The sequence below is a fragment of the Panulirus ornatus genome, chromosome 17 (assembly GCF_036320965.1).
Source record: "Panulirus ornatus isolate Po-2019 chromosome 17, ASM3632096v1, whole genome shotgun sequence".
In the NCBI taxonomy this organism is placed as follows: Eukaryota; Metazoa; Arthropoda; class Malacostraca; order Decapoda; family Palinuridae; genus Panulirus; species Panulirus ornatus.
Genome location: NC_092240.1, coordinates 46,641,029 through 46,658,502, shown reverse-complemented (window position 1 = coordinate 46,658,502; position 17,474 = coordinate 46,641,029). Strand labels below are relative to the sequence as shown.

The following is a 17,474-nucleotide window of genomic DNA, read 5'->3' as shown; positions in this document are numbered from 1 at the left end:
CTGCCACAGGTTGAGGTATGTGTGACCATTTGTGTGTCATGGGAAGAGTTTTACACGGGTGTTGCCCTGTCTCATCTTAACCTTGTAAATATGTACCATATCTCTATTCCACCTTGTAAATATGTACTATATCTTTATTCCTACGACCATTAGAACTCACTCACACACACACACACACACAGACCTAAACCAATATGAGTGGAAAAACCTTCTCTCCATTACACACAAATAGTAATCACCCTCTACCTTTGCTTCCAGCTACTATCACTGAAGATTAATAAAGCTTTGCATCAAGTAATACAAGTTTGTCTACAGGAATGAGTGCTACCCACAGAAATATGCCATGGCAATGGGAAATCCCCTTTCAGCTGTGTTGAGTAATCACTACATGGAATTTGTAATAGTTAAACTTTTTCTCAGTGTCATGCCAACAAGTGTCAAATGCTGTCATTATGCAGACGACATAATTTGAACATGGCCAAGTAATGAAAACTGGCGATTCATTTCAATACAATTTCTCTTAAAAAAGAAAGTGAAGGTAACGTGCCTTTCTCTGATGTAATGCTGCACTGACATATTAACCAGTTCAAATTCAGCATTTATAGAAAACCTGAAAATGTGTCCTCACTCACACTCTTCTATCAACCTCCCCAGGATAATGTAAAATCTAACTCAATGTTATTTCGTGTGTACCACATTTGCAGTTCAGAATTTCTTGGTAAAATCAGAGAGAAATTTATGAGACTGCATCATCCTTACACCCAAGGCCTTCACTGATGTATAATTGTATAGTGCCAACTGAAAAGCGAAGGAACTTATGAGCACTAAAACTCCTCTTGTACTAACGTATCATAACAACCTCCTAAGACTGCCCCAAGGCATCAAGATATCAATATCAATACTGCATTTAAAACCAGCAATAAAGTGAGAAACTTTGACAAAAAAATTCATTTGAAGACTCGAGTGGTTTACTAAATACCATGCAAGAATGCAACAAAGTTTACTGCAAAAAAAGAGAGGAAAAGAACTGAATTTAAGAATAAAGCAGCATCAGTACAATGCTCTTTCTAAATAAGAACTGAGTGCTTTATTCCTGCATATGGAAGACTTCAACCATCCTAATGACTGAAACAATTTCTGTTGCTACCCCACCCCACAAGAAAACAGCATCGCTATCCCCTGCTTCAGTGAGGCAGCACCAGGAATACAGACAAAAAGGCCACATTCATTCACATTCAGTCTCTAGCTGCATGTGTAATGCACTGAAACCACAGCTCCCTTTCCACATCCAGGCCCCACATATCTTTCTATGGTTTACCCCAGACGTTTCACATGCCCTGGTTCAATCCACTGACAGCATGTCAACCCCAGTAGACTACATCATTCTAATTCACTCTATTCCTTGCACACCTCTCACCCTCCTGTATGTTCAGGCTCCGATCGCTCAAAATCTTTTTCATTACATCCTTCCACTTCCAATTTGGTCTCCTGCTCCTCCTTCTTCCTTCCACCCCTGACAACACATATCCCATTTGTCAATCTTTCTTCACTCATTCTCTCTATATGTCCAAACCATTTCAACACACCCTCATCTGCTCTCTCAACCATACTCTTTCTATTTCCAAACATCTCTCTCACCTTTACATTACTTGATCAAACCACCTCACACCAAATATTGTCCTCAAACATTTCCTTTTCAACACATCCACATTCCTCTGTACAACCCTATCTATAGCCCATGCCTCGCAACCATATAACATTGCTGGAACTACTATTCCTTCAAATATATCCATTCTTGCTCTCCTAGATAACATTTTCTCCTTCCGCAAATTCTTCATCACTCCCAGAGCCTTCATCCCCTCCTCCACCCTGTGACTCACTTCTGCTTCCATGGTTACATCCGCTGCCAAGTCTACTCCCAGAAATCTAAAACACGTCACTTCCTCCAATTTTTCTCCGTACAAACTTACAACCGAATTAACTTGTCCCTTAACCCTACTGAACCTAATAACCTTGCTCTTATTCACATTTACTCTCAACTTTCTCCTTTCACACAATTTTCCAAACTCAGTCACAAACCTCTACACTTTCTCACATGAATCAGCCACAAGCGCTGTACCATCAGCAAACAACAACTGACTCACTTCCTAAGCTCTCTCATCCACAACAGACTGCATACCCCTCTCTCCAAATCTCTTGCATTTACCTCCCTAACAACCCCATCCATAAACAAATTAAGCAACCATAGAGACATCACACACCCCTGCCACAGACTGACATTCACTGGGAACCAAACCAATCACTCTCCTTTCTTCCTACTCGTACACATGCCTTTCATCCTTGGTAAAAACTTTTCACTGCTTTTAGCAACTTACCTTCCACACCATATATTCTTAATACCTTCCACAAAGCATCTCTATCATCCCTATCCTAAATATTTCTCACACACATTCTTCAAAGCAAACACCTAATCCACACATCCTCTATCACTTATGAAACCACACTGCTCTTCACCAATCTGATACTCTGTACATGCTTGACCCTCTCAATCAATACCCTCCCATATAATTTACCAGGAATACTCAACAAACTTATACCTCTGTAGTTTGAACACTCACCTTTATCCCCTTTGCCTTAGTACAATGGCACTATGCATGCATTCTGCCAATCCTCAGGCACCCCACCACAATCCATACATACAGTGAATATCCTTATCAACCAGTCAACAACACAGTCACCCCTTTTTTTAATAAATTCTACTGCAATACCATTCAAACCCGCTCCCTTACCAGATTTCATCTTCCACAAAGCTTTCACTATCTCCCTGGAGAGAGGGAATATGTACTAGAGGATAGCAATAAGTCCTGGAGGGAGGGAATATGTACTAGAGGATAGCAACAGGTCCTGGAGGGAGGGAATATGTACTAGAGGATAGCAACAGGTCCTGGAGGGAGGGAACATGTACTAGAGGATAGCAACAGGTCCTGGAGGGAAGGAAGTTGTACTAGAGGATAGTAACAGGTCCTGGAGGGAAGGAATAAGTACTAGAGGACAGCAACAGGTCCTGGAGGGAGGGAATATGTACTAGAGGATAGCAACAGGTCCTGGAGGGAAGGAAGTTGTACTAGAGGATAGTAACAGGTCCTGGAGGGAGGGAACATGTACTAGATGAGAGCAATAGGTCCTGGAGGGAAAGAATATGTACTAGAGGATAACAACAGGTCCTGCAGGGAAGGAAGTTGTACTAGAGGGTAGCAACAGGTACTGAAGGGGGGGGGGAATATGTACTAGAGGATAGCAACAGGTCCTGGAGGGAGGGAATATGTACTAGAGGATAGCAACAGGTCCTGGAGGGAGGGAACATGTACTAGAGGATAGCAACAGATCCTGGAGGGAAGGAATATGTACTAGAGGATAGCAACAGGTCCTGGAGGGAAGGAATATGTACTAGAGGATAGTAACAGGTCCTGGAGGGAGGGAATATGTACTAGAGGATAGCAACAGGTCCTGGAGGGAGGGAACATGTACTAGAGGATAGCAACAGGTCCTGGAGGGAAGGGAGTTGTACTAGAGGACAGCAACAGGTCCTGGAGGGAGGGAATATGTACTAGAGGATAGCAACAGGTCCTGGAGGGAGGGAATATGTACTAGAGGACAGCAACAGGTCCTGGAGGGAGGGAATATGTACTAGAGGATAGCAACAGGTCCTGGAGGGAGGAATATGTACTATAGAACAACAACAGGTCTGGAGGGAGGGAATATGTACTAGAGGATAGTAACAGGTCCTGGAGGGAAGGAAGTTGTACTAGAGGACAGCAACAGGTCCTGGAGGGAAGAAGTTGTACTACAGGACAGCAACAGGTCCTGGAGGGAAGGAAGTTGTACTAGAGGACAGCAACAGGTCCTGGAGGGAGGGAATATGTACTAGAGGATAGCAACAGGTCCTGGAGTTAGGGAATATGTACTAGAGGATAGCAACAGGTCCTGGAGGGGGGGAATATGTACTTGAGGATAGCAACAGGTCCTGGAGAGAGGGAATATGTACTAGAGGATAGTAACAGGTCCTGGAGGGAAGGAAGTTGGACTAGAGGACAGCAACAGGTCCTGGAGGGAGGGAATATGTACTAGAGGATAGCAACAGGTCCTGGAGGGAGGGAACATGTACTAGAGGATAGCAACAGGTCCTGGAGGGAAGGAAGTTGGACTAGAGGACAGCTACAGGTCCTGGAGGGAGGGAATATGTACTAGAAGGATGGCAACAAGTCCTGGAGGGAGGGAATATGTATTAGAGGATAGCAACAGGTCCTGGAGGGAGGGAATATGTACTAGAGGACAGCAACAGGTCCTGGAGGGAGGGAATATGTACTAGAGGAAAGTAACAGGTCCTGGAGGGAAGGAATATGTACTAGAGGATAGCAACAGGTCCTGGAGTGAAGGAAGTTGTACTAGAGGATAGCAACAGGTCCTGGAGGGAGGGAATATGTACTAGAGGATAGCAACAGGTCCTGGAGGGAAGGAAGTTGTACTAGAGGATAGCAACAGGTCCTGGAGGGGGGGAATATGTACTAGAGGATAGTAACAGGTCCTGGAGGGGGGGGGGGTATATGTACTAGAGGATAGTAACCGGTCCTGGAGAGAGGGAATATGTACTAGAGGATAGCAACAGGTCCTGGAGGGAGGGAATATGTACTAGAGGACAGCAACAGGTCCTGGAGGGAGGGAATATGTACTAGAGGATAGCAACAGGTCCTGGAGGGAGGGAATATGTACTAGAGGATAGTAACAGGTCCTGGAGGGAAGGAAGTTGTACTAGAGGATAGCAACAGGTCCTGGAGGGAGGGAATATGTACTAGAGGATAGCAACAGGTCTGCAGGGAGGGAATATGTACTAGAGGATAGTAACGGGTCCTGGAGGGAGGGAATATGTACAAGAGGATAGCAACAGGTCCTGGAGGGAGGGAATATGTACAAGAGGATAGCAACAGGTCCTGGAGGGAGGGAATATGTACTAGAGGATAGCAACAGGTCCTGGAGGGAGGGAATATGTACTAGAGGATAACAACAGGTCCTAAAGGGAGGGAATATGTAGTAGAGGATAGCAACAGGTCCTGGAGGGAGGGAACATGTACTAGAGAATAGCAACAGTTCCTGGAGGGAGGGAATATGTAATAGAGGATAGCAACAGGTCCTGGAGGGGGGGAATATGTACTAGAGGATAGTAACATGTCCTGGAGGGAGGGAATATGTACTAGAGGATAGCAACAGGTCCTGGAGGGAAGGAAGTTGTACTAGAGGATAGTAACAGGTCCTGGAGGGAGGGAACATGTACTAGAGGATAGCAACAGGTCCTGGAGGGGGGGAATATGTACTAGAGGATAGCAACAGGTCCTGGAGGGAAGGAAGTTGTGCTAGAGGATAGTAACAGGTCCTGGAGGGAGGGAATATGTACTAGAGGATAGCAACAGGTCCTGGAGGGAGGGAATATGTACTAGAGGATAGCAACAGGTCCTGGAGGGAGGGAATATGTACTAGAGGATAGCAACAGGTCCTGGAGGGAGGGAATATGTACTAGAGGATAGCAACAGGTCCTGGAGGGAAGGAATATGTACTAGAGGATAGTAACAGGTCCTGGAGGGAGGGAATATGTACTAGAGGATAGCAACAGGTCCTGGAGGGAGGGAATATGTACTAGAGGATAGCAACAGGTCCTGGAGGGGGGGAATATGTACTAGAGGATAGCAACAGGTCCTGGAGGGAGGGAATATGTACTAGAGGATAGCAACAGGTCCTGGATGAAGGGAATATGTACTAGAGGATAGCAACAGGTCCTGGAGGGAAGGAAGTTATACTACAGGATAGCAACAGGTCCTGGGGGGAAGGACTATGTACTAGAGGATAGTAACAGGTCCTGGATGGAGGGAATATGTACTAGAGGATAGCAACAGGTCCTGGAGGGAAGGAAGGTGTACTACAGGATAGCAACAGGTCCTGGAGGGAGGGAATATTTACTAGAGGATAGTAACAGGTCCTGGAGGAGGGAAGTTGTACTAGAGGATAGTAACAGGTCCTGGATGGAGGGAATATGTACTAGAGGATAGCAACAGGTCCTGGAGGGAGGGAATATGTACTAGAGGATAGCAACAGGTCCTGGAGGGAGGGAATATGTACTAGAGGATAGCAACAGGTCCTGGAGGGAGGGAATATGTACTAGAGGATAGCAACAGGTCCTGGAGGGAGGGAATATGTACTAGATGATAGCAACAGGTCCTGGAAGGAGGGAATATGTACTAGAGGATAGCAACAGGTCCTGGAGGGAGGGAATATGTACTAGAGGATAGCAACAGGTCTTGGAGGGAAGGAAGTTGTACCAGAGGACAGCAACAGGTCCTGGAGAGAGGGAATATGTACTAGAGGATAGCAACAGGTCCTGGAGGGAAGGAAGTTGTACTAGAGGATAGCAACAGGTCCTGGAGGGAGGGAATATGTACTAGAGGATAGTAACAGGTCCTGGGGGGAGGGAATATGTACTAGAGGATAGCAACAGGTCCTGGAGGGGGGGAATATGTACTAGAGGATAGCAACAGGTCCTGGAGGGAAGGAAGTTGTACTAGAGGATAGTAACAGGTCCTGGAGGGAGGGAATATGTACTAGAGGATAGCAACAGGTCCTGGAGGGAGGGAATATGTACTAGAGGATAGCAACAGGTCCTGGAGGGAAGGAAGTTGTACTAGAGGATAGCAACAGGTCCTGGAGGGGAATATGTACTAGAGGATAGCAACAGGTCCTGGAGGGAGGGAATATGTACTAGAGGATAGCAACAGGTCCTGGAGGGGGGGAATATGTACTAGAGGATAGCAACAGGTCCTGGAAGGAGGGAATATGTACTAGATGATAGCAACAGGTCCTGGAGGGAGGGAATATGTACTAGAGGATAGCAACAGATCCTGGAGGGAAGGAAGTTGTACTAGAGGATAGCAACAGGTCCTGGAGGGAGGGAATATGTACTAGAGGATAGCAACAGGTCCTGGAGGGAGGGAATATGTACTAGAGGACAGCAACAGGTCCTGGAGGGAGGGAATATGTACTAGAGGATAGTAACAGGTCCTGGAGGGAGGGAATATGTACTAGAGGATAGCAACAGGTCCTGGAAGGAGGGAATATGTACTAGAGGATAACAACAGGTCCTGGAGGGAGGGAATATGTACTAGAGGATAGCAACAGGTCCTGGAGGGAGGGAATATGTACTAGAGGATAGCAACAGGTCCTGGAGGGAGGGAATATGTACTAGAGGATAGCAACAGGTCTGGAGGGAGGGAACATGCACTAGAGGATAGCAACAGGTCTGGAGGGAGGGAATATGTACTAGAGGATAGCAACAGGTCCTGGACGGAGGGAATATGCACAGGTCCATGACGGAGGGAAGAAATAGCGAAGAGAATAAGTATCTACTCGAGGGAACAGGCGATGGAGGGAAGTAACAGGTGGTGGAGGGAAGGAACAGGTGGTGGAGGGAGAGAATAATTGGTGGAGGGAGGGAACAAGTTCAGGAGGGAAAGAACAGGTGTTGGAAGGAAGGAACAAGTGGCGGAGGGGAGTAACAGGTGCTGGAGGGAAGTAACAAGTGGTGGAGAGACGTAACAGCTGGTTGAGGCAAGGAACAGGTGGTAAACAGAAGGAACAAGTGGTGGAGGGAAGGAACAAGTGTTGGAGGGAAGTAACACGTAGTGTAGGGAAGGAACAGGTGTTGGAGGGAGGGAGGGAGGGAAGAAGTGATGCAGTAACTGACCTGGATAACTGTAGTGGTGATGGCAGCCCGGCGGAAGAGCGGCGCTACCTTGCGGGTGTAGGTAAGGTGGGCGCGCTTCCTCCCTCCCACTGGGTTGATGACGACCAGCAGACGACGTGGGCGGTGGACCAGTCCTGTGGGGGGACACCCGCCCTGTATTACCACACTGCATGACGCTATCATGCACAGGTTACCATCATCCCTACACACACACTGCATGACGCTATCATGCACAGGTTACCATCATCCACACACACACACACACACACACACACACTGCATGACACTATCATGCACAGGTTACCATCATCCCTACACACACACTGCATGACGCTATCATGCACAGGTTACCATCATCCCTACACACACTGCAAGACGCTATCATGCACAGGTTATGATCATCCCTACACACACTGCATGACGCTATCATGCACAGGTTACCATCATCCCTACACACACTGCATGACGCTATCATGCACAGGTTACCATCATCCCTACACACGCTGCATGACGCTATCATGCACAGGTTACCATCATCCACACACTGTATGACGCTATCATGCACAGGTTACCATCATCCCTACACACACACTGCATGACGCTATCATGCACAGGTTACCATCATCCCTACACACACTGCAAGACGCTATCATGCACAGGTTATGATCATCCCTACACACACTGCATGACGCTATCATGCACTAGTTACCATCATCCCTACACACACTGCATGACGCTATCATGCACAGGTTACCATCATCCCTACACACGCTGCATGACGCTATCATGCACAGGTTACCATCATCCACACACTGTATGACGCTATCATGCACAGGTTACCATCATCCCTACACACACTGCATGACGCTATCATGCACAGGTTATGATCATCCCTACACACACTGCATGACGCTATCATGCACAGGTTACCATCATCCCTACACACACTGCATGACGCTATCATGCACAGGTTACCATCATCCCTACACACACTGCATGACGCTATCATGCACAGGTTACCATCATCCATACACACACTGCATGACGCTATCATGCACAGGTTACCATCATCCCTACACACACTGCATGACGCTATCATGCACAGGTTACCATCATCCCACACACGCTGCATGACCTATCATGCACAGTTTACCATCATCCATACACACACTGCATGACGCTATCATGCACAGGTTACCATCATCCATACACACACTGCATGACGCTATCATGCACAGGTTACCATCATCCATACACGCTGCATGACGCTATCATGCACAGGTTACCATCATCCATACACACACTGCATGACGCTATCATGCACAGGTTACCATCATCCCTACACACGCTGCATGACGCTATCATGCACAGGTTACCATCATCCCTACACACACTGCATGACGCTATCATGCACAGGTTACCATCATCCATACACACACTGCATGATGCTATCATGCACAGGTTACCATCATCCCTACACACACTGCATGACGCTATCATGCACAGGTTACCATCATCCATACACACACTGCATGACGCTATCATGCACAGGTTACCATCATCCATACACACACTGCATGACGCTATCATGCACAGGTTACCATCATCCATACACACACTGCATGACACTATCATGCACAGGTTACCATCATCCATACACACACTGCATGACACTATCATGCACAGGTTACCATCATCCCTACACACACTGCATGACGCTATCATGCACAGGTTACCATCATCCCTACACACACTGCATGACGCTATCATGCACAGGGTACCATCATCCCTACACACACTGCATGACGCTATCATGCACAGGTTACCATCATCCATACACACACTGCATGACGCTATCATGCACAGGTTACCATCATCCCTACACACACTGCATGATGCTATCATGCACAGGTTATGATCATCCACACACACTGCATGACGCTATCATGCACAGGTTACCATCATCCCTACACACACTGCATGATGCTATCATGCACAGGTTATGATCATCCACACACACTGCATGACACTATCATGCACAGGTTATGATCATCCACACACACTGCATGACGCTATCATGCACAGGTTACCATCATCCCTACACACACTGCATGATGCTATCATGCACAGGTTATGATCATCCACACACACTGCATGACGCTATCATGCACAGGTTACCATCATCCCTACACACACTGCATGATGCTATCATGCACAGGTTATGATCATCCACACACACTGCATGACACTATCATGCACAGGTTATGATCATCCACACACACTGCATGACACTATCATGCACAGGTTATGATCATCCACACACACTGCATGACGCTATCATGCACAGGTTACCATCATCCACACACACACACTGCATGACGCTATCATGCACAGGTTACCATCATCCCTACACACACTGCATGATCCTATCATGCACAGGTTATGATCATCCACACACACTCCATGACACTATCATGCACAGGTTATGATCATCCACACACACTGCATGACGCTATCATGCACAGGTTACCATCATCCCTACACACGCTGCATGATGCTATCATGCACAGGTTACCATCATCCCTACACACACTGCATGATGCTATCATGCACAGGTTACCATCATCCACACACACACACTGCATGATGCTATCATGCACAGGTTACCATCATCCCTACACACACTGCATGACGCTATCATGCACAGGTTACCATCATCCCCTATCACACACTGCATGACGCTATCATGCACAGGTTACCATCATCCCTACACACACTGCATGATGCTATCATGCACAGGTACCATCATCCACACACCACACTGCATGACGCTATCATGCACAGGTTACCATCATCCCTACACACACTGCATGATGCTATCATGCACAGGTTACCATCATCCACACACACTGCATGACGCTATCATGCACAGGTTACCATCATCCACACACACACACTGCATGACGCTATCATGCACAGGTTACCATCATCCCTACACACACTGCATGACGCTATCATGCACAGGTTACCATCATCCATACACACACTGCATGACGCTATCATGCACAGGTTACCATCATCCACACACACACACACTGCATGACGCTATCATGCACAGGTTACCATCATCCATACACACACTGCATGACGCTATCATGCACAGGTTACCATCATCCAACCACAACACACTGCATGACGCTATCATGCACAGGTTACCATCATCCACACACACACTGCATGAGCTATCATGCACATGTTACCATCATCCTACACACACTGCATGACGCTATCATGCACAGGTTACCATCATCCATACACACACTGCATGACGCTATCATGCACAGGTTACCATCATCCACACACACACTGCATGACGCTATCATGCACAGGTTACCATCATCCACACATACACACTGCATGATGCTATCATGCACAGGTTACCATCATCCCTACACACACTGCATGACGCTATCATGCACAGGTTACCATCATCCATACACACACTGCATGACGCTATCATGCACAGGTTACCATCATCCACACACACACACTGCATGATGCTATCATGCACAGGTTACCATCATCCCTACACACACTGCATGACGCTATCATGCACAGGTTACCATCATCCCTACACACACTGCATAATGCTATCATGCACAGGTAAACATCATCCACACACACTGCATGACGCTATCATGCACAGGTTACCATCATCCACACACACACACTGCATGATGCTATCATGCACAGGTTACCATCATCCCTACACACACTGCATGACGCTATCATGCACAGGTTACCATCATCCATACACACACTGCATGACGCTATCATGCACAGGTTACCATCATCCACACACACACACACTGCATGACGCTATCATGCACAGGTTACCATCATCCATACACACACTGCATGACGCTATCATGCACAGGTTACCATCATCCATACACACACTGCATGACGCTATCATGCACAGGTTACCATCATCCCTACACACACTGCATGACGCTATCATGCACAGGTTACCATCATCCATACACACACTGCATGACGCTATCATGCACAGGTTACCATCATCCATACACACACTGCATGACGCTATCATGCACAGGTTACCATCATCCCTACACACACTGCATGACGCTATCATGCACAGGTTACCATCATCCACACACACACTGCATGACGCTATCATGCACAGGTTACCATCATCCATACACACACTGCATGACGCTATCATGCACAGGTTACCATCATCCCTACACACACTGCATGACGCTATCATGCACAGGTTACCATCATCCCTACACACACTGCATGATGCTATCATGCACAGGTTACCATCATCCCTACACACACTGCATGACGCTATCATGCACAGGTTACGATCATCCACACACACTGCATGACGCTATCATGCACAGGTTACCATCATCCCACACACACTGCATGACGCTATCATGCACAGGTTACCATCATCCACACACACACACTGCATGACGCTATCATGCACAGGTTACCATCATCCCTACACACACTGCATGATGCTATCATGCACAGGTTACCATCATCCACACACACACTGCATGACGCTATCATGCACAGGTTACCATCATCCACACACACTGCATGACGCTATCATGCACAGGTTACCATCATCCTACACACACTGCATGACGCTATCATGCACAGGTTACCATCATCCTACACACACTGCATGACGCTATCATGCACAGGTTACCATCATCCACACACACTGCATGACGCTATCATGCACAGGTTACCATCATCCACACACACCTGCATGACGCTATCATGCACAGGTTACCATCATCCACACACAAGCTGCATGACGCTATCATGCACAGGTTACCATCATCCATACACACACTGCATGACGCTATCATGCACAGGTTACCATCATCCACACACACGCTGCATGACGCTATCATGCACAGGTTACCATCATCCACACACACGCTGCATGACGCTATCATGCACAGGTTACCATCATCCACACACACACTGCATGATGCTATCATGCACAGGTTACCATCATCCACACACTGCTATGACGCTATCATGCACAGGTTACATCATCCACACACACTGCATGACGCTAACTTGCACAGGTTACCATCATCCACACACTGTATGACGCTATAATAACATGTCACGATCATCCACACACACTGCATGACTCTATAATAACATGTCACGATCATCCACACACAATGCATGACTCTATAATAACATGTCACGATCATCCACACACAATGCATGACTCTATAATAACATGTTACGATCATCCACACACAATGCATGACTCTATGTTACGATCATCCACAAACACGGCATGACTCTATAATGACATGTTACGATCATCCACACACAATGCATGACTCTATAATATGTCACGATCATCCACACACAATGCATGACTCTATAATAACATGTTACGATCATCCACACAAACTGCATGACTCTATAATAACATGTCACGATCATCCACACACACTGCATGACTCTATAATAACATGTCACGATCATCCACACACACTGCATGACTCTATAATAACATGTCACGATCATCCACACACACTGCATGACTCTATAATAACATGTCACGATCATCCACACACAATGCATGACTCTATAATAATTACATGTTACGATCATCCACACACAATGCATGACTCTATAATAACATGTCACGATCATCCACACACACTGCATGACTCTATAATAACATGTCACGATCATCCACACACAATGCATGACTCTATAATAACATGTCACGATCATCCACACACACTGCATGACTCTATAATAACATGTCACGATCATCCACACACAATGCATGACTCTATAATAACATGTCACGATCATCCACACACACTGCATGACTCTATAATAACATGTCACGATCATCCACACACACTGCATGACTCTATAATACATGTTACGATCATCCACACACAATGCATGACTCTATAATAACATGTCACGATCATCCACACACACTGCATGACTCTATAACATGTTATGATCATCTACACACATTGCATGACTCTATAATAACATGTTACGATCATCCACACACACTGCATGACGCTATCATGCACAGGTTACGATCATCCACACACACACACACACACTGCATGACGCTATCATGCACAGGTTACGATCATCCACACACACTGCATGACGCTATCATGCACAGGTTACCATCATCCACACACACGCTGCATGACGCTATCATGCACAGGTTACGATCATCCACACACACTGCATGACACTATCATGCACAGGTTACGATCATCCACACACACTGCATGACGCTATCATGCACAGGTTACCATCATCCACACACACGCTGCATGACGCTATCATGCACAGGTTACGATCATCCACGCACACTGCATGACACTATCATGCACAGGTTACGATCATCCACGCACACTGCATGACGCTATCATGCACAGGTTACCATCATCCATACACACACTGCATGACGCTATCATGCACAGGTTACCATCATCCACACACACACTGCATGACGCTATCATGCACAGGTTACCATCATCCACACACACACACACTGCATGACTCTATAATAACATGTTACGATCATCCACACACACTGCATGACTCTATAATAACATGTTACGATCATCCACACACAATGCATGACTCTATAATAACATGTTACGATCATCCACACACAATGCATGACTCTATAATAACATGTCACGATCATCCACACACAATGCATGACTCTATAATAACATGTTACGACCATCCACACACACTGCATGACTCTATAATGACATGTTACGATCATCCACACACACTGCATGACTCTATAATAACATGTCACGATCATCCACACACAATGCATGACTCTATAATAACATGTTACGATCATCCACACACACTGCATGACTCTATAATAACATGTCACGATCATCCACACACAATGCATGACTCTATAATAACATGTTACGATCATCCACACACAATGCATGACTCTATAATAACATGTCACGATCATCCACACACAATGCATGACTCTATAATAACATGTTACGATCATCCACGCACACTGCATGACACTATCATGCACAGGTTACGATCATCCACGCACACTGCATGACGCTATCATGCACAGGTTACCATCATCCATACACACACTGCATGACGCTATCATGCACAGGTTACCATCATCCACACACACGCTGCATGACGCTATCATGCACAGGTTACCATCATCCATACACACTGCATGACGCTATCATGCACAGGTTACCATCATCCACACACACGCTGCATGACGCTATCATGCACAGGTTACCATCATCCATACACGCTGCATGACGCTATCATGCACAGGTTACCATCATCCCTACACACACTGCATGATGCTATCATGCACAGGTTACCATCATCCCTACACACACTGCATGACGCTATCATGCACAGGTTACCATCATCCATACACGCTGCATGACGCTATCATGCACAGGTTACGATCATCCACACACACTGCATGATGCTATCATGCACAGGTTACCATCATCCACACACACTGCATGACGCTATCATGCACAGGTTACCATCATCCACACACACTGCATGATGCTATCATGCACAGGTTACCATCATCCCTACACACACTGCATGACGCTATCATGCACAGGTTACCATCATCCATACACACACTGCATGACGCTATCATGCACAGGTTACCATCATCCCTACACACACTGCATGACGCTATCATGCATAGGTTACGATCATCCACACACACTGCATGACGCTATCATGCACAGGTTACCATCATCCACACACACTGCATGACGCTATCATGCACAGGTTACGATCATCCACACACACTGCATGACACTATCATGCACAGGTTACGATCATCCACACACACTGCATGACGCTATCATGCACAGGTTACCATCATCCACACACACTGCATGACGCTATCATGCACAGGTTACCATCATCCATACACACACTGCATGACGCTATCATGCACAGGTTACCATCATCCATACACACACTGCATGACGCTATCATGCACAGGTTACCATCATCCATACACACACTGCATGAAGCTATCATGCACAGGTTACCATCATCCACACACACTGCATGATGCTATCATGCACAGGTTACGATCATCCACACACACTGCATGACGCTATCATGCACAGGTTACCATCATCCATACACGCTGCATGACGCTATCATGCACAGGTTACGATCATCCACACACACTGCATGACGCTATCATGCACAGGTCACCATCATCCATACACACACTGCATGATGCTATCATGCACAGGTTACCATCATCCATACACACACTGCATGACGCTATCATGCACAGGTTACCATCATCCATACACACACTGCATGACGCTATCATGCACAGGTTACGATCATCCACACACACTGCATGAAGCTATCATGCACAGGTTACCATCATCCACACACACTGCATGACGCTATCATGCACAGGTTACCATCATCCCTACACACACTGCATGATGCTATCATGCACAGGTTACCATCATCCATACACACGCTGCATGACGCTATCATGCACAGGTTACCATCATCCCTACACACACACACTGCATGACGCTATCATGCACAGGTTACGATCATCCACACACACTGCATGACGCTATCATGCACAGGTTACGATCATCCACACACACTGCATGACGCTATCATGCACAGGTTAAGATCATCCACACACACTGCATGACGCTATCATGCACAGGTTACCATCATCCACACACACTGCATGAAGCTATCATGCACAGGTTACCATCATCCGCACACACTGCATGATGCTATCATGCACAGGTTACGATCATCCACACACACTGCATGACGCTATCATGCACAGGTTACCATCATCCCTACACACACTGCATGACGCTATCATGCACAGGTTACCATCATCCACACACACACTGCATGACGCTATCATGCACAGGTTACCATCACATCCACACACACACTGCATGACGCTATCATGCACAGGCTTACAACACACTATACATCCACACACACACACACTGCATGACGCTATCATGCACAGGTTACCATCATCCACACACACGCTGCATGACGCTATCATGCACAGGTTACCATCATCCATACACACACTGCATGACGCTATCATGCACAGGTTACGATCATCCATACACACACTGCATGACGCTATCATGCACAGGTTACCATCATCCACACACACGCTGCATGACGCTATCATGCACAGGTTACCATCATCCACACACACTGTATGACGCTATCATGCACAAGTTACCATCATCCACACACACACTGCATGACGCTATCATGCACAGGTTACCATCATCCACACACACGCTGCATGACGCTATCATGCACAGGTTACCATCATCCATACACACACTGCATGACGCTATCATGCACAGGTTACGATCATCCATACACACACTGCATGACGCTATCATGCACAGGTTACCATCATCCACACACACGCTGCATGACGCTATCATGCACAGGTTACCATCATCCATACACACACTGCATGACGCTATCATGCACAGGTTACCATCATCCACACACACACTGCATGACGCTATCATGCACAGGTTACCATCATCCACACACA

General features: G+C 46.5%; 1 protein-coding gene across 1 annotated transcript in view; it reads right to left on the bottom strand.

The window, feature by feature from the left end:
* Cerk (Ceramide kinase) overlaps window positions 1–17,474 on the bottom strand; it is a 220,358-nt gene that overhangs the window by 49,833 nt on the left and 153,051 nt on the right. The window contains exon 3 of the mRNA XM_071672277.1: window positions 7,787–7,920. Coding sequence (XP_071528378.1) covers window positions 7,787–7,920 — 134 coding nt within the window. The remainder of the gene's footprint in view (window positions 1–7,786; window positions 7,921–17,474) is intronic.